Here is a 20,518-nt window from a genome sequence, read left to right as displayed (position 1 = left end):
TTTAGTGAGCTTTCGGTGGATTTTGGAGTGTTCATTTAAAATGTTCTTTTATTGCTTTGATGTTCGGTACGTTTGATTGCTGCTTCATGATAAAAGTCCTTCAAAATGCAAGCATTTTTTATATTTCCTGAGAAGTCTATGTGAAAACGTGAATATTTTTTTATTACTTTCCATTTTTTAAAGTTTTACTTGATAGAGATTGCAAGCTTGCATGTGTATTATTAGAATAAATTAGTCTAGAAAATTCAGGTGTGTGTTGAGTGCGATGGAAAAGGGTGATTCCAATGTCTGGAGCTATAGGAGTGTTTTGCTAGTTGGGAATATTTTCTCTTCACTGGAAGGTTTGCGAGCAAAGCTTGTGAGGGAGCTGTTTCCCTACTAAGATATCTTGGAGCAGACTGCTTTCTCGCACTTATTACAAATATTTGGAAAAATTACATTTTGCTAGATTTTGAAGAAATGCTATCATTTTTCTTACACCTATTTCGATCTTACCTCCAAGTATGCCTTAAACATTTTTGGGGCTTGATTCATGTTTCTATTCAACCTGCGGAGGCAAATTAAAAATAGGTATAATTGTATGTATTTTTTTGTCTTTCTGTGTTTCTGACAATAGAATTAGATTAAAAAAATGTTTTTTAAAGGTGCTTCATTAGCATAGAGGATGATTGGATTAATTTCTATCACATCTATGAGATTGTCCTTTGTCAAATTCAATTTCTTGATTGTCGTATGAATTAAAACTGTCAAGCTGCATAAAACTCAGTGGATTCATTGTTATGATCTGAAAAGGAGATTGGAGTACTGGTAACTTCCATTCCAGGAAATTCTGTCATGTTTTGATAGGTATTCATATTTTTCTTTTTTTTTTTTTTTTTTTTGAGATTGAATTGCGATTGGTTTTCACGTAATTTTAATTTTTGTCGTTTCTAAGGCTTATTTGCATGTATGAGTTTACCTTTTCTAATGCTCTCTTTGGGATGCTCTAATTTTTTTATGGAAGTTAGAAGATCTTTCTCGTATTCTTGGCTGGTTAAAGATTCATTCGAAGAAGTTTATTTATATTTATCATTATAACATATTACGGTAACAATGGGAATAAGACTACATACATGATCAAAGAAGACCGAGGAGAAGAAACCATTTTTCCAGTGATTTAAGGCATAGTGAAATATTGTAGTATTATATTTTATAGACTAAGGCAGAGTATGAGTACAACAGAGAGGAAAGAGATTTGCTATTTGTAAACGTTGAGAATCATGGTAGTTGTTATCGTCGGTTGTTGACAATTGATTTGGGAACACTAGTGCCTGCTCTATATGCTTGATTTCGGGGTTGTTTGTTAGAGTTGTTGCCTCAAGTTGATAGTCCAAAATTAGTGTGTTAAACTTATCATACTTCTTGTTGAACATTGTCATAGGAAATTTTCTAGTAATCATTTCTGCCGATTGATGTTCTGTATTGACATGTGGTACTTGGATTTCCTTAGAATATGATTTTGAATGAAGTGATGGTTAATTTCAATTAGTTTTTTGTGGGCATGAAATACAGGATTGTTTGTTGCGCCATGACCGAAATATTACTCCATAGTGATGTGTGGGATGAGTTGTTGATGCATCAAATTTCTGTAGAAGACAAGGAAGCTAGAATATATGTTGTAGCAACAAGAGTTTGATATTTTGCTTCAGTCAATGTTCATGCTATGGTACTTTTTTTTTTCTGATAATCTAGTAGATTGGAGTGTTTCCGAGCTATGTATAAAGACCTATTGATTATCTATATTTTAGGTGACTAGCCCAATGGGAATTTAAGTAGGTGTGTAAAGTTAGATCCTTTTTTTGAATTGGTAAGCCAGAAGTGGACGTTCCTTTGATGTAATAATGATTTGCTATTGTAGTGAGTTTGTTAGATTTCTATAAATTTAAGGATTACCAAATTCTGTGCTTGAGGTTGGGTTGGTTGACTGTTTTGCAGGTATGAGATTAAGCATAGGTTTGTGATCAGCCATGCCTGGTTTTTTAAGGTCATTAATATATCTTTCTTGATCAGGGAAGAAGCCATGTGGTGTCAACAAGACTTGAATATCGAGAAAGCATGATTTATTACTGAATGGACTCATGTTGAAGGCTGAATGCATGTTTTGTATGAGATTTGAAATGGCTTTCCGTTTACTGTCTATACGAAGTATATCGTCAATATATTTGCAGATGAATGCTGATTTGATTTTGTAGGTAGATGAGTAATGATCAGCTTTGCTGAAAAGAAACCACCTCACGGTAGTTTGCCAGGAAAGGTAGAAAGCCATTGAAAAGGTTCTTGTTTAAGCCTAGAAATGGCTTCCATGGCATCTATACGTAGTTAGAATGTTGCTGATTTTGAAAACTTGGAGGTTGATGCATGCATATAGGATCGGCAAGTTTATCATTGAGGAACGCATTTGAGACCTTGAGTTGAGGATTTGTCCGATTGCGCTGTAGAGTAATGGTGAGGAGAAATCTGAAATGATGTATTTTTTTGGCTGGGCTGGATGTTTTACTAGTGCCCAATATCTTGTTCTTGCTTGTATCTTTGAGCAATTACAATCTGGTTATGACGAGCAATGTTGTCATCAAGATTGAGTTTTCTGAGGGGAACCGTACAAGAAGTTGCGTAATTTGTTTTTGAAGGGTATTAAATTCCTGAGATATGACTTGTTTCCATTTTAACTCTCAGACCACTTGGTCATAGCTTGTGGGGTTGTTGTTGCATGGTGATCATAAGACAAATTGTAGATAGTTTGAATTTTAGCGACCTCATTTTAAATTAGGTATGCATGTTATGGTTATGGAAAGATGAATGGTGTTGCGACTGCGGGGAGGTAAAGGAACTTATTTGAGAGGTAATTGGGTGGGTGGAGGGTATGTGGATGGAGTGGGTGATGGGATATTGTTTGTGGCTATAGTATTTGTGTGATTATGGTGAAGAGATGTGGAAGTACAACAAGCTGGAACGAATGTTAGAGGCATAGGTGTCAATGTCTGGGTTGCTGTGATAGGAGGTTGGGTTGAGTTCTAGAGTGAAGGTATTTGGTGATAGATTTATGATCTTGTTAGTGATTGAGTTGGAGAATGATGATAAATTTATAGTCTTGTTTGTGATTGAGTTTGTGAATTTTGATCATGTGTGTGAGGATGATTATCCAATGAAGATAGAATTGGTGTGGTGCTACGCCCATTTATAAGGTGAATATGGTTGGAGCCATGGGAAGAATTAAAATCTTAGTACTTGGAGATGGGAATAGGCATTCTTTGGATAGAGTAGTTGATTGGAGGATTTCATATTGGTTGCCTGGGATGGAATACAATTTATTAAATATACCACCATAAGATCTCAATCCATGGATTATTGGGAAAAACAAGTTTTGGGCCTATTTGGGGCTGTTGCGGCTATTTGAAGAAGTAATTGTCAAGCTAAAGAAGAAGTTTTTCAAAAAATTGTGGTGGTTATTATATTTCTTCTTAAAAAAAAAAAAAAAAGTAAAATCACAGCTTTCTAACAGCCATCACAGGTAGTCAGGTTTGGTGGGAAAACACAGTTTTCAGTTACAATTTTTTGAGAATGCAAGCGAATAGAAAAATTGTTATGCAATGCCGCACCGCCATTGCCCTAAACCCACCCTTCGTGTATAAGCGTGCAAGTTGTTTTAATGAGGTGACTTTTGCATGCGACTACTCCATTTTGCTCCGACTTATGTGGAGAATTATATTAATTTTATTTTGTCGGGAGCACGGAGAAATTGTTGAAGATATATGTTTTTTTTCGTTGCCTCTCAACCATGATTTTGAAGTGAAGAAATTTGTGAGGCATGTTGGATTTGGTAACATAGGAAAAACTAGATAAAGATGAGAGAAATTATTTTTAATGATAAATACTTTTAGCCTTGAATAGCAATAAGCAGAGAAGGTCGTCATACATTATAGTATACAAGTCCTAATATTTTGTAAACACCTTTTTGGACACGTAGAATGATTAATGATGACTTTTAATGGAGTTACTAAACATTATATCATGTAGTATTAGGAGGAGCGCATAATAACTTTTGATGTTTGGAGATTGTCAAGAGAATAGCATTGTTGGGGTGGCCAAGTCCTAGTGATAGATGCTGCGGTGGAAAGTACAAATTTGAAAGTTGTGAATGGTGAGGAATAAAGATCGGTTACCAGCCATTACTATGATAGGGCCATTTTAGACTGCTTTGGTCTGTCTTTAATTTGTAATATGCTAACTATGAGCATCAAAAGATGTAGCAACATTATTTTCAGCTATAAGCTTATGAACATTACAGAGCATATCGACTATTGTGTCAAAACTGCAACAATTTATTTGATTTTCAAAGACCTATTTGATTTATTTTAATAATATTAATGAACACAATTTTTTTTAGATCATCAAAGAAATTATAAAAGAATAACATCTTTTCATTTATATTACCAAACTATGCAACAACTTTGGTCATATAACAATTATGATCCCTAAATAAATCATTCGTCATCATAATATCTAAGATCCGGGACTTTTTGAGTGGGTACTACCTTACAAACTAACTTTATAGAACAACACATTATAATTGGTGATATATATTTTAATATTTATTAAGGTTGACAAATATATATTAGAATTTAGTTTACATTTATTTATAAATATTTAATTTATAAAATACATGAAGTATCATGGAAATACTGCAAAGGTCTGTTTTATAACTAGGGGTGGAACCAAAATCTGTTTTTAGGATGGACAAACTTATTCTATAAATAAATTACAAAAATAAAAGTAATAACAGATGATTAAAACCAAAGCCTTGTATTTCATTATTATTGATGAACATTACAAGTTTCTCAATATTTTTTAGTCATTGCCGAATTTTAAAGTCAAGACTTTTTAATATTAAAGGGGCATACTTTAGACAATTTTAAAAATAAATTATTTTTTGTTATCATATATGAACTAATTATATCTCAAATTACTATCAATCCTTAAATTAGGACCGATTTTCATTGAAGAATAATAATTCATACAAATTAGATTCCAAATGTAAAAGAAAATAGAAAATAATACTAATCACTTTACTTGAAGTTTTGCCCTATCTCTGCTAATCCCTACTCCCTTGTCAAGAACTTTTCCGGCTAACTTTACATATACCATCAATCACAAAGTAAGAACATAAATATAAATGTTAGGCATATACACAATGAAGAGCAGGACGAGACGAATTCAGCATGCTAGAAAGGCAAAGAACGATGCATACATCTCGCTCTGAGAGCGAGGCCGAGTAGTAGAGTTGTAAATCAACTGAGCGATCCAAAAACTACTCGTGACTTAGACTAGATTATAGCCTTTTTATGTTTATTTAATTAAGTAATTTAATAAGCTTGAATATTTTCTTAAATACTCAATTAATAAATGAACAAGCATGAAAATATTTTGTTTGATATATTTATGAACGTGAATAAAATCATTTAAAACTCGTTAACAAGTTTGACAAAATGCTCGATATTGACTTCAAACCCATTATAAATTATAACTAAAATTTTAATTTAATTTAAATAGGCTAAGATTAAAGTAAATTTAATATTAAATTATTTTTTTATATTATTAACTAAAACATAATTAAAAAGGCAATTAAAAATAAATTAAAAAAATAATTTCATATTTTAGCATAATACTGCACATTAAATATATTTCAATGAAATTGTAAGTTTCATATGAATCTCACACTAATTAGAGAAGAATTATTAGAAAAATTAATAAATAAATACATAAAAGAAATTAATAAATAAATCTAGAACTTCAAAGACTATCACAAAAAAATTAAAGTTAGTTTTGTATAAATAAATTAATAATATACACTCAAATATCACAAAAAAAATAAATAATAATACAAACATGCATTGAGAGTACACAAAACTAACTTCCAAAAAAAAAATAAAAAAATAAAAAAAAATCATAACATTGAAATGTTGGTATTTTTTACTTAAGATCTGCATATTATATCATTCAATTCCTATGTATTTAAATATCCAACACCTAAACTTCAATTTTTACATACATACCCAGCTTGCTTACGAATGAAAATTTGTATTTCACTTTATAAAAGTTAAAATGGTGATATTTTTAATTTTAATGTGATAAATACACAAGAATTTGGTGGTATGTATGAAAATGCTCCAAAAACTTAAACATGGGAGAAAAGGGCATTAGTCCGGGATGCAATGTGAAGCATTTTTATTTAATACTTTATTTCTGGAGTTACACAAGCAAACCTAGAATACAACTCACTCAAGCAGAAAATTAACAAGAACACCAAATAAAGAAACAAATAAACAACACAACCACCATCAACAAGATAAAAACATCTCAATACAACTCTGCCAACAGCAGCAACCTCACAGTCACTAACAACAACAACTATAACATCAACCTCAACATCAAATTCATAAATTTTCAAGCCTGCAAGAAAATATCAAAATTTCATCCAAGATTTAGAATTCATAATTCTGAATCTTGTTGAATTCTATTAACAACTAGAATTCATTAATACTCATAACCAATCTCAGTAATCAGTAAAGATCAAAAAAGAAATATAATCTTATTAAAAAGATAATACAGAAACATCTAAGCACTATGAGCAAGAACCTACCACTATAATAGAAACAACCAACACTCATACCAATAACAGCACAAAACCCAACAATCACTAAAAGAGCACACAAAGAAAGAGATCACTAAAGAAAAAAAAAACATAAACATAATAAAAAAAAAGACATAATAGCAAGACTAAAAGGAACAACTAATGCTAAAATCAAAAGTACTAAGCATCAACCTTAAAATCACGAAGACAAAACAAAAAAAACTCGAAATAGCTAATACCAAAATAGGAACTGCTGAAGGATGCACAAAGATATTTAAAGAGAAATACTCAATACAACAGAACAAAAATAGATAAACAAAACTAACATAGAGAGCCAATTAGTAACAACCGTATAAGAGAAAAAATAGAGCACTAAAGAACAAATAACAACCAAAAGTCAAAGAAAAAATTATTACAAGCAACAATATCACCAAATAAAACTCGTCATAAACCAAAATGTCCATCCAAATTCAGTGAAAGAAAAATCTGGTTAAAAAGGAGTAAGAAAAGGCTAGCAAAGCACAAAGAGAGCCAAAGAAACATCTCTGACATATGTAGCATCTATCACCAAATAAAAGTAGCTATCATAGAGTCTTAACTACTTTTGAGATCAATTCATTAAATAGTTGAATTACGTCTATCCAAGTTTAATGAATCAAAACAAAATAAATGAGAAAAGCATGTTAATGTTTCAAAGTGGTTAGAGTCAAAGTAAAGAACACGTACAGCAAAGCTCAACCAAAACCACCAAAAAAACTAAGAATAAATGGAGAATCCTACAAATAAAATAAAGGCAGAGAATTAGAAATTATAAAAATTTCTAATATAATTAGGAATAGGCCTATTTAACTTTCGCTTTCTACTTTTAAAAATAATCATCCAATGAATATAATAAATAAATATTTCCAAAGAGCGAGGATTTTTCCTAAAATTTCTAGATTCCTTTCAAACCGAATAAAATAAGTAGTAGGTTGTATAGCCAAAGAATGAAACCTTTTCTAAATTTTGTAAGGAATATTATTTGAATGATATAAAACTTTAAAAATATTGGTAGGGGATCTAAAGAAATTCCTTTTAAGCGCACATTTGTTTAGAAGATAATGAGAAAAAGAACATTCAAAATAAAGATCATCATGAGTTTCAAACACATTATCACATAAAACATAAATATTATTAATATTCATAAAGTATCTTAGTTTTTCAAATCTTCATGAGTGATTTTCCCATTGTGATGGGCAAATTTCATAAAATATCCTTCGAACCAAAAAGGTTTAAACCAATCAACACAAGGAACATAATTATAAAGAGAATAATAATCAGTTTTATGAGAGTAAAAAATTTTATAATTCTAAGAGAAGCATAACTCAAACCAATCAAATTGTTATTAATAACATTAAAACAATGATCAGGAACAATGTTAATATTAATTAAATTTCATCTACCATCGATATTGACATCTTTAAGCAAAACATACTCATGATACATAAACCAAGTAAAAATAATATCACCAACATGATCTTTAAGAGATAAATCGTTAAATCAAGGATAGTAAAAAAGAAAGATAAATTATTATTATTAGTAACTTTAATATTTAAATAAATCCTTATCATAGAGACAATTTTAGTAAAATTTTCAAAAAGGAGAAGAAACATGAGATTATTTCAAATGAAGCCATAATGATTAAAATACTATTTAGAAAGCTAAGAACTGTCATTGTATAACTTCCATAAAACTTTTGACTTACACTACACATTAATATTATCCAAGGAAGGTATATCAAGACCTCCAGTTTGTTTATACATTTTAATGATATTCAAAGTAATAGTATGAAGCTTATTTTAAAATAAAATTGAAAATCATAAAAGTAATTTTCTTCTTCAAACTTTTTGGTAAAATAGTAGACCAATGAAACATCTAATTTGAAATAGTAAACTTTATAAGTTGTGCTACTAGCAGTTGATAAGAGTTTCTCCTTCCAACCAGCCAACCAATAATACAATTAAAATAAGAGGATGATAATCAATCATAATCAATCTGGAAAGCTTAATAGTAACCGCTAGTTTAACCGTAAAGCCATAGATATTACAAATTTGAGCTTGAATATAACCATCTACGAATTTAGAGAAATAAACAATAATTTTAAAAAAAATTAACAAAGATTATAAATTTTACTAAAACTATCCAAAATCCTAATAAAAAGAAAAATGTCATATAATTTTTTTTCCCAAAAAGGAGAATTTCATCTGTTTAAAATAAATGAGAAATAATTTCATCAAAATTTTCACCATTAAAATAAGAATCAATAGTAACAGAAGGAGCATCAATAATAATAGCAAAGAAGTCAAGAGACTCCGCCTTAAATCAAATGATGAAGAAAAGTAACATTTAAGTTCACTATTAATAATGACAGAAAATATAACTTCCTCAGTACAATAATTAATCTAATTAATAAGTATAAGAGGAAAAACAATTTTATTATTTTTCATGAAGAAAGAATCTATTAACTTTATCAGAATACTTAGAACAAAAAGTTTTAGCAAAATTACTAGAGTTAAAATCATAAACTAATTCATTGGCAAAAAATATATCATCAATAATATTATGACATTTAATAAAAACAGTTTGAGCAGAACGGATGAGATCGGGAGAATCACTTTAAGTCTTTTAGTTAAAAGAAAAGCAATGACCTTATAGAAATTATTACATAAAAAAAATGGTTTATAATAAGAAAAAGTTTTAACATCAGAATTATTAGGGATACTATAATAACAATGTGTTTAACTCTATGAGAAAGACTATAAGTAGTAAAAAAATGGTTAATAGAAGCAAGACAATCTATACCAACAATATGCCAGCAATCTTTAAAAAATTTTGTGAAAAAATCATGCTTAGGAGATTTATCAGATCCAATAGAATAAAAAATATTTTTAATATCAACATTAGTGAAACTTTGAATCAAAAAAAAGAGTCATCATCAAAGACAAAATGCTTTATATGAAAAGAGAATCCGTAATAATATCATTAGTCTCATTATGATAATTCAAAAGACCAGAATAATAAGAGATAGCTTCACTAACAATATCTTGCCTATGAATTTACTTACCATTAACAAATATTTTCTTAATAAAATTAGTATTATGTCTAATCTTAGTCTTTTGATAAAGATATAATATCATCTTCACATTTAGAAATCCAAGTAAATTTCCTCTTTGTTTATCAACATTTATAATCACAAATGATAGCATTAGTAACATCTTTTTTTAATAGAAGAAGCTTGAAGAAGTAAATCAATAGAAAGATGTTGATGTTCCAAATTATTCATAACAAAATTTTGTTTAATCTTATGCTTGAAAAAATGCATAAAAAGTGCATTATAAGAATCCAATTCCAACCTTTGAGAGAAATTTTAATATTATGAAGCTTGCTACAACAAATAAAACTAGTATCTCCCTTAACTTGGATGTTCCAAGTATCATTAGTGATAAAAAAAGAAATTTGGACATAAACTTCAAAATTTCTTATACATAAATATGTAATGTAATTTATTAGAATTCCCTAAGAAAATAACAATATGATGATGATCAAAAGAATAAGCATTTAAAATTTTATAAAATGAGAGGAAGAGTATTAATCCAATGAGAAATACAAAGAGCTCTATTAAGAAGACATTTTATGGGATTCTTCAATTAATTTTTTAACCAGCTATAAGAAAATCCATAATTTTGAGGCTCTAAAGGACTAGTACAAGAAATGCAATTATTAAAGTCTACAAGCTTATTAGGTAAAGGAGGCAATCCCCACATCTTCTCATCAGTTCTGAGAATACAATTAAAATCTCCTAGAATGAACCAAGGAGCAGAAAAATTATCAGAAACAACAGTAATATAATTCCAAAAAGATTTTCTATTAGCAACACTATCATCAACATAAATGATAGCAACATAAAAATTATACAAGTATAGAAAACAACATACCCATGAACATATTGAGGATCAATATTAATAATAGTAAAATTATCGGTTATCATATTCGATTTAATCTATATCATGCCTTGACTGACAACAATAAAATTATCATAAATTCTTTCAATAAGAAAAACTTAAATCGATTCCAAGAAAAAGGAACATTTAAAATGTATTTAGAAATTTTGGTTTTCAAAAAGCAAAGAAAATCAAATTTATAATCATTTAAGAGATACAATCTACAATACCAGTATCACTATTAAGCCCTATAACATTTCAAGAAAGTAATTTTGGAAAAAAAATATATAGAACAAAAACATGAAAACTGAAAAAAGAAAACCACAAAATCAAGAAACCCAAAATTACTTACCCTTTCCTTTCAAAGATCGAGACTGAGGAGGAATGGAAGGGATGGGATTAGGAAGAGGTGAGTTTGCATTAATTTTAATATTGTTATGAGTAAAGGTAAGCCTAGTTTTTTTAGCAATTAAAGGATCCACATCAAGAGAGATACCAATCTCACTAGCAACTTCTTAAATACCAAACTCTGACGAACAAAATAAAAGAAGATTAAGAAGCTTAACCCAAATATGGATTTCTTTAAAATCTTCTCTTATGGGTTTAAAGTCATGAGTCCAACATTTAAAAGAGAAAGGCTTCCCACCAATAAACCGTGGTGCACCAGAAAGAGCCATTTCAAAATCTTCAAGGCAAACAAATTTAAGGAGAAAGAAACCTTCAGTCAATGAAATAAGCTCATCATAACCCATTAATTTCTAAATCTTATCAATAGATTGTTATAGACTATTGTAAAAAATTCTTTTACCAAGTGCATAACCTACAAGAGTGATATTCCATCTGATTGAACCTTCCTCCACTTCAAGATCTAGAAAGAAATCTTGTCTTCTATGCATGGCAAATAAGAAAGATGAAAATCATAAGTAGAACTGTGAGAGAAAATTAGCCATTTCCAATTTAAAGAAGGGCAGCCCCAAAAGGGAACGAAAAGAAAGAGATGAAAAAATAACAAAAAGAAAAGAAAACACCAAATAGCCGATCAACAGTAAAGATCCAAGCAAACTTTCGAAGAGAAAGGGAAGTGGAAGGAAAACCTGTCATCTAGAAAAGATGTTAGAATACTCCAAAAAAAGAAGCCTTAACTTAGCTCTTGTGGAGAGAAGCGTCATTTAATGAAACCCTAAAAACACACTACAGTAGTGGAAAAACTGTAAAAAAAAAAACATAATAAAAGAATAAGAGAAAGAAAGAGCTAGGGTATAACATCCTAATAAAAGGAAGGCAAAGCCTCATCGAAACCCTATAATCGCTTCTGAATCGCTTCCAAAGCCCCTTTTCCACCAAAGCTCCTTTTCATCCAGTTCTTAGGCTTTTCGCTATGTGAAGCATTCAAATATTGAAAAACTTTTAATCCCACTGAAAGGGATTGTCTAAATACAAAAAATAACATTGTAATGCAATTATCTCTAGCAAGTTGCGGCATGTAGCTCATGTGCAAATCTTTTTTTCTAAAAAATAAAAAGTGAAAATATTTAATATGTAATCATATATAAATTATTTTGATTTATTAAGGTTTAATAAATTAACATTTATGCGATTTTAATGAAATTTTTAATATCAGTTGATGTTGTGATAAAGTTAAACAAGAGTCTGTTCAACTCATATTGGGTTGGTGTACAACTCTAAAGGGGCAACGCAGCAAATTGGTACATGAGGGGCAAATGAATAAATTGACACCTTCTAATTAATAAAATCCTAAAAGTCAGGGTGGGCAGTTGCCTCCCTCTTAATAAAAAAATTTTAAAATTCAGAATGACAGTGAGTCTACCCCATTAAATAACTTTACAAAGGTGTATGCATATTTTTTATTTTCAATAATAATTTATGCATCATGTTTAATGATTTATTCTGTTATGAAAAATAGTAAATGATAAAAATCAAAATGCAATTGGTCTTAATTCAACAAATTATTTGGAGAGATGATGTTTTTCACCCATGATTGCAAAATAATTAACATATAAATTCTTATTAAATGCATAAACATCTTAGATTAATCCTATATTATGAACTATGAGGTTTTTGTGCATTTGCATATAGCTTTACTATGTACAGACCTTACGATGTACAATATACAAGTATATACAAATTCTAAACATAATAAGATAAGATCAAAGGAAGACTCAGCAACTTATCAATTCTTTTCATTATTGCTAGAGCCATAGGCTGAATTATGGATCCTTGGGATTGGATTGGTGAATCATTTTAGATTCCTTAGTTTCAGACCATAGATCAAGCCAAGGGAAGGATATGTTCTACTCATATCTTGTATATTATCGTTTTCATTCCCTGTTGTAATAGAAACTCATTTTCTTATTTGACTATATGACGCGAGATTCTACGAGACGAGAAATTATTTTGAATTTATGGGAAGATACAACTATGTATCTTTTTGGTGAGAATTAAAAGTTTTACATGAGAGAAAACTGTCTATATATATCTTTTTTTGAGGAAAAGATTCTCTCATAATCACTATCATAATATTGAAATGATTCATTGGATTCCTCAAAAGTCTAATTCTTTCTTTACAAGACTCACTCATTTTTCATTAATAATTTGAATTATTAGATCATATGCTTCATTTGAATTCTGATGAGAAAGAAAGCAAAAAAAGAGTAAAATGATTTTTTTCTTCATCGAATGACTAATCATATATTAGTACCAGGTTTGGCTAAAATAGGGGGCATAAAGAAATTATGGAAAAATGTTGGCTTAATTTGATATTATCTAACAAGAAGTTAGAAGATAAGTGTGGATCAAGTAAACAATGGACAATTTAACCCTAACCTGTTCCTTTTCTTTTTGAACAATCAAACTACCGCATTTTCTTTTAAACACCCTTGTTTAGTGAAAAGATGGTCTATTTGCTATATAGATATCATTTTGTATAGGATCTCTTGTCTTCTAATTGTTTGAGTTTGAGAAAACTTTCTCAAATGAGTCAGTATGTTTCGCGGTTAAAGACGAATCCAATCTTTCTCATTCCTTCTAACATTCAAGCATCAGTTTCTCATTCAAAACTATGAAAGAGACTCCTCTCATCAGATACTTAGCTGATAACACTAGGACCTCGGGGAACTTATCCAGTCGGCCCATCTTGAAGTCAGTCAATTCGAAAGATGGTTGCTAACTTCATTTCATTCAAGGTAAGAACGGATGACCTAGCTACTGCATTAGGATTAGGTCCGTATGAGTAAGGGTGTTAGCCTTTTCTTCAATCATGTCTCGAAAGAAAGTAGCCAGGCTTTAGGCATCCATTCTATAAGAAAGTCAAGGTTGCCAAGTTCAAGCTATAAGTCAAGCCAGTTCATCCATGGCAATCGGGGTGTCAATAGTACTCTACTATACTCTAAGTAAGAGTGGACTCGGCCTTTCTAAATGCCCTATTTGAAACTAATTTATCAATTGAGAGAATGAGCCTGTCTTTGGAGCCTTCGGGGCTCATTCCAGCAAGAGAATGTTGTCTTCCCTAGCTCTTAGTCATCCTTCCCGGGTGCTCTTATTGCTATATGAAACCAATCCTATGCAAATTTTTGTAATGATCACTCATGTATAGAACTTGCATTAGATTGGCACAAGATGTTTATGTTTGGGGTATTTATAATTTATATTCTAACTAGTTGAGTATCATAGGAAGGAAAATACTATACTGCCATAAAACTTGCCAAACGAGTAACAACTTTTGATCTTATTATATATTAAGTCTGACAGTGCTACACTCATATGATATAAAGTATAAATTATTAATAAATTAAGAAAATATGTATACATGTATGTAAAGTTAGTTAGTTAGGGCCCTAAAGAACTGTAGATGTTCTCAAGTGAAAAGCAAAATAATTAGCTGTGGAATATCTACTTCATAGTAAAAAAATTGCATGATTCATTTTTTAACAAGAAAATGAAAATAAAATAAAGAATCTCATTAAATATTAGTTTCTAAACTATACACTAAAGCAAATATACAAAAAAAAAATTATATCAACTTTGTTTATTTATTATAGAAAAAGAATTAAAATTAAAAAAAATTATATCAACTTTAGTTTAAAATTATATCAATTTTAAACTAAAATTGAATAAGGTTAAGATAAATTGCAGTGACAATTCAAGTAAGAGCAAAGAAGGTTTAAACAAATTTTGAACAAGGCTTTAAGTAGTTCAGAACTCTTATTATATGTTATTGTTTTCTTCGAACTTTCTCTGAATCTAATTTCTTATGTAATTATCCGATCATAAATTTGAAACAAATATCAGTTCTTGTTTAGACAAAGATGAAACAAATATCAGTTCTTTGAAAAGTTATGACAACAAAAAGCCACAAGCAAAATTATTCTACAAATAAACTTTGCACATTCCGCCATAACAAATTCCATCCATTTAGATTTCACAGACAAATGTAACAAAAACAAAGTTCTTAAATAAACTATATATACATGGATGAACCGCAGACTACAAAAACACAGAGAACCAAGCAGGAACAAGCTAGAAAAGAACAAAAATGATGAAAAAATGGAGCACGTCTGAAGCAGAAAACAAAAATCTTAAATCATTTGATACTCGGGGTTAAAGGCAAGGGCCTCACGGTATATTAGCTCCTTCATCTGCTCCTCCGACAAAGCATGCTGCTCGAAGTCAAAGCTGAAAGGCATCATGCAGACTGGCTCGTCGCTGATGTCATGCAAGGAAGCCAGATAAGGATGCTCCAGGGCTTCTTCAACTGCATGAATAACAAGTCACAAAAAATAAGATGACCGATGAGATTTCATTTCTTCTCCCTCCTCCAAGATTTTGCCTCTGGTGTTTAAATTAGACCAGGTTATCAAGTTGGTGACACAATTGGATTGTCCTTTGGATTGGGCCAGATTGAACCCAAATATAAACAAACATGTTCAGACAAGTCTAATTAGTTGAAAAATGAAATTATATAAGAAAACACCATTACATGGTAATGCCTGATTGAAGTCATCAATTTCTGAAGTATTATCAAAAACAAGGCAAGCCAAAAAGAAAGGTAGAAACGCACCAGTAAGTCTCTTTCTAGGATCAAATGTCAACATTTTTTCAATAAGGTCAATAGCTTGAGGATGAACACGAGGAAATTTTTCAGGAAATGATTGAGGTCTATGGTGAGGAAGCTGATTAAGGTATCTTCTCGCGTTCTCATTTACATGCCCCAGATCAGCTTCATCAGGAGTTCCTATGAGCTGCATAATCACACTTGTCAAAGTTAGTACATGCATTTGAATAAACAGCTAAATTTGTGATGTAAAAAATGATGATTCTATTTTTATATGTAAAAGGTGATTATTCAATTTTGTTATGTATGTAAAAGGTGATAATTTTATTTTGTTGTGTATTACAAGGAAACACAACTATAACATAAATAAGGAAGAAGAATATCCACAATTATGGAAATAAGAAATCACATCTCCATAATAAAGCAATGCTGGATGCATCATTTAAATTGAATAGAACAGCATCAACATGAACAACGAAATCACTATGTCAGAGATATCTAAGTTCTCAAGGTTGTAGAACATTTCTCCTAAGCCAATTTTTCCAGGAATTGAAGCAATGTCATTTCTAAGGCTCTAGAATTGTCACAATCAATAATCTTATATGGGACACTACCGTACAAGCAGTCATCTTTCCATCAGTAATATCTTCTTTAGTTCCTTCAAACCAGCATGGTAAAACACAAATTTGTGCATGTTTTAGAAAAAACAAGAGGTATTTTTTTTCCAAGGAAAATTTGAAATTTGCTAAAATCCAACTGCGATGAATTGAAACATACAATATTTGACCAAAAAAATAAGAATGCTAAAAATTACCACTTTTTTCTGAACTATATATGATAACCTTGAGGTATGTAATATTATTGACATTGAGTGGTTAAATAAAATTCAAAATTTTCACAAACCTTTGAGGTTAAATCTTGGAGGTTATTGGATGTATAATATCTGAGTAGATGTGTGTGCGCGTGCGTGATAATTCACATATTATCTTATAGAAAGCATGGTACAACATTCATCACAGCCGATTTTTTTTCAAGTCAGTAGAATGATAAAAATAAAAAACAAAATTCCTAGTATAGTAAAGATTTCTTATACTCCTATTTTTCCTAGGATTGCAACAATTAGTAATTCCTTCTCTCAAACAAACTCTAGCAATTATCATAAGATTCTAAGCTTTGAGCGGCAATATTTCCATCATCGACTATTTTTCTATGAATTTGGTGCAACAACATGATACAACAATGTCAATGTTTTGCTTAATCTATAAAAACTGTGCTATTGTTGCTAGAAAATTCGGGAGATTGTTTAAATCCAAGTGCAACAAATCGGATTATTGTATTTTATTAAATCTTGACGGATTTAAAAATTATTATATTTAGCTTATATCACTCCCGACATGTAAGAGTTTTCATCATTAACCGGTGAAAGAAAATTTTAATTTTTGTCAATTCTTATGTGTTATTAGATATGTAGTCTTTAAAAGAATTACGAATCTTGACGGCAATTTCTAATGGGAAATCTACTATCGTGTTTCTGTTTAATTTTTTTTAGCGATTGGCATATATGATTGAAGTTTTAATAATTATGAATGTGATGTTCCCTTTCACAGTGTGCATCTTGATCATTGTTAAATTTATATTTTTTTGTTATTTTTCTACAAGATTGTAAATATTGACGAATATTATATTATTGTTTAGAATGATATAAGGGTATTTGTTATTTTAACATTGATTAAAAAATAATTCTTATTAAATTAAAAGTTGGTAACTTACATAATGTAACTTCCATGTATGCTTTTATTGGGCATCTCATCCTAGGTTGTATGGTAAACCTTAAAACTTAGGAATCTTATATTACTTATCCTTGATTAATTACAAAAAAAGAAAAAGTAATCAAATTCAATTGAGCAAAGAGGAAGAAAGGTTTGAAGTTGTCGATGTTATGAATTTATGTATAAACTTTCGCCGCTAATCAAGCCTTAAGAAATAAGAATGAAGGCAGAACAATGAGAGCACTCATTTCAACATCAATGGAAAGCTTTACCTACAAACAAGTAGAGATTTTTAACAGGTCCTCGGACTAGAGATTGTAGATAATGCTAACTCACAAAAGTAAGAAAAAAAATAAACAAAGCAACAAAAGTTGAGAAATTATGATCTGAATTCCTTACTATAGCCTATGTGAATGACAAGAGGCAATGAGCATAAACACGCAAACTATGAAGAACGGACACAACACAAAGCATTATAAAATTAAAGCAACTTTGACTCCACTAGGCTTTGACAAATAGAAACTTCATTGCAAGTAACACAAAGTTCACGGGATATTTAGATTGGCTTCAATAAACAATTTGACTCCTACATAAGTAGCAACAAAGAGGCTTATAGCTTCCGCTTTAGCGGGTAAAGTTTTGACTTTGATGAACAAAAGAAACTACATTGCTAAGCACCGACGAATGCACGATCAACTTTTGACGCTTGGCTTCAACAAACAAATAGTGAACTAATGATTCTCGGCTTTAACAAATATTGGATGCATTTTGTATGCTCGGTTTTGATGAACGTTAGAGTGAGTTTTGACATGACGAGAGAGAAAGTGGCTTCAACTATGAGATATAAATAAGATTATACATATAATTATAATTTTCTACTTCCAGTGCCCTGTTTTTCTCCAAATGTTGAGCTTACGTCCGATGCAGTGTCGACATGTATCTCGGATGTATTCAGGCTTTGACAAAAATTTCGGATGTATTCAAAAAGTGTTGGTGTTTGATAAGTGTCTGACACAAGTATGACACATTTTTAGAGGTGTCGGTGCTACACAACTTGCAAGGGAGAAGGTGCAAACACCATAGCAATAGATGGAAGTGGGACATCATGAAATGATTGAGTTAAGGTCTCATGAAAGGTGATAGAGATAGTGTCGACATGTGAAATGATCATAACACTGATAACCTTTCCAAGTATGAGAATAGATAAACAAACACTTAGGCTAAGAAGAATATTTTATAACATCTTGGATGAAGAGAGTTTAGTAGAATTCTATAGATGTAACATTAAAAATACAAGTGTGCATAAAAAATTTAAAAAACAAAGAGAAGGACCAACTAAAATGGTGGGTTCTACAAGATTGATAAGTAACAAATTGTAAGGATTATCTCCATAATATTTTCATGAAAGATACATATGAAATATTAAGATAAAAGCTACATCAAGAGGTTTCAATGCTTATGCTCAACCAAAACATTTTCTTTTTATCAGGATATGATAATTAATCTATAATAATATTATAAGAAAGAAAAAGCAAAATGAATATTACATGCATTCAAGAGCAATTCTAATATGAAGAGTTCTATTTTAAGTGAATTTTTAATATTTATTGCTTGAAAAAAAAAAACTAAAGTATTACCATTAATAAAAGAAATAAAAAATAATAAAAACCTAAATAAATGAACAAATGACTTGTCACACATGATATTTGAATTAATCAAGTTAAAAAGAAACATTAAAAGAGGAAATCCTATGAGAGGTTTACATAATCAATTGAGATAGAAAATTCAATCACATTCTTCACTAAAAAAAAAAAAGAAATAATTAAAGCAAAATAAATATCGATGGAATTATCAGAAATAGAAATGGAGATGTGCTAAATTGTTAAATAATGTCCAACTCCAAATACAAACGAGTGGTTGGTTCCTTGAGAACACTAAGAAGAAAAAGAGATGCACCCACAATCACCTTTACGACTAGCTCATCCATGATTACCACCACGACCTTTATTTCAATGACAAGAGCAATCAAATCATGATCAAAGAAAGTTTAGTTGGTAATTTGGTGACTCGTAGAACAAATGAGAAAGTAAAGTTGATGCTTGAAACAACAAAGTACCATAATTGAGCATAACAAAAATGTAGAGATGGATTATACTTAGAGAGAAATTAAGAAATAAGAAACTCTCGCTTTGTTTTTGGCCAATCAAATTAAGGGTGAAGACAAAATATTAAAGAAAAGTCCAATCATGCATCCTAGAATGTTTCTCGTACTCAAAAATGAATTTGCGGCCCAGTTACCAAGATAATGCAAAATAGAAGATATATATGCTAGAGATGTTATCATCGAAAAAGAATCCTATGGCAGTCTCCTCAAACAAGGCAATAGAAACAAGAATATGTTCAAGGTTGCAAACCATCCACGTGAAAACATAACCGAAAGCTTTCATTTAATGTATGTAGTGAAGCTCATCGATTTGGATGGCAAAGAATGTAGATGATAAAGTTTTTCATGAAATCATACAAGAAAGTGAAAGACTGGAAGAGATAGTGGGTATCCTTGATTTTGGCAATTATGCTTTATGCTTTTAAGCGGTAAAAACTTTTGTCTCCAAGAGAGTAGTAAAGAAAGCCAAAAGAGTATAACACAAGAAGAAAAGATAAAAAGAAGAATCTAATCAATTATATATCTAGGTGGAATAAGCATGCAAGTGAGACTAGCTAGCAAGCACGGGGTCATGAGAGCAAGAGCATGGGCAAGCATAAGAGTGCAAGCGTCAGGGGAACAGGCCAGCATGTGTTGACCTCATTTTTAGTGAGGTCTTAGTCTCCTACTCTTAGAACCTAGGATCTAGCTTTAGGAGTTCTTATTGACCATCCTAGCGGACTAGCAATGGAGCCTATCTCCCGTAGAACTTCAAGCCACTTCTTAACTCATTTTTGTGAAGAACTCGCATGAGTGGTTCCAAGCACTCAACTTCTAGTTGCAAGGGCTAAAGACCAACATGTAGAGGGCCCGAAAATGAGTTCCCAT

General features: G+C 30.5%; 1 protein-coding gene across 1 annotated transcript in view; it reads right to left on the bottom strand.

The window, feature by feature from the left end:
- Nucleotides 1-15,058: 15,058 nt before the first annotated feature.
- The window catches only part of LOC110033728 (mitogen-activated protein kinase 1-like), a 47,815-nt gene continuing 42,355 nt past the window's right edge, over nucleotides 15,059-20,518 (bottom strand). Inside the window, exons 5-6 of the mRNA XM_020737788.1 lie at nucleotides 15,725-15,905; nucleotides 15,059-15,418 (exon numbers count right to left, since the gene is read on the bottom strand). Coding sequence (XP_020593447.1) covers nucleotides 15,243-15,418; nucleotides 15,725-15,905 — 357 coding nt within the window. The 3' untranslated portion in view covers nucleotides 15,059-15,242. The remainder of the gene's footprint in view (nucleotides 15,419-15,724; nucleotides 15,906-20,518) is intronic.

Source organism: Phalaenopsis equestris, unplaced genomic scaffold (assembly GCF_001263595.1).
Source record: "Phalaenopsis equestris unplaced genomic scaffold, ASM126359v1 Scaffold001269, whole genome shotgun sequence".
Lineage (NCBI taxonomy): Eukaryota > Viridiplantae > Streptophyta > Magnoliopsida > Asparagales > Orchidaceae > Phalaenopsis > Phalaenopsis equestris.
The sequence above is the reverse complement of the archived record's forward strand: the minus strand, read 5'-3'. Positions and strand labels throughout refer to the sequence as shown.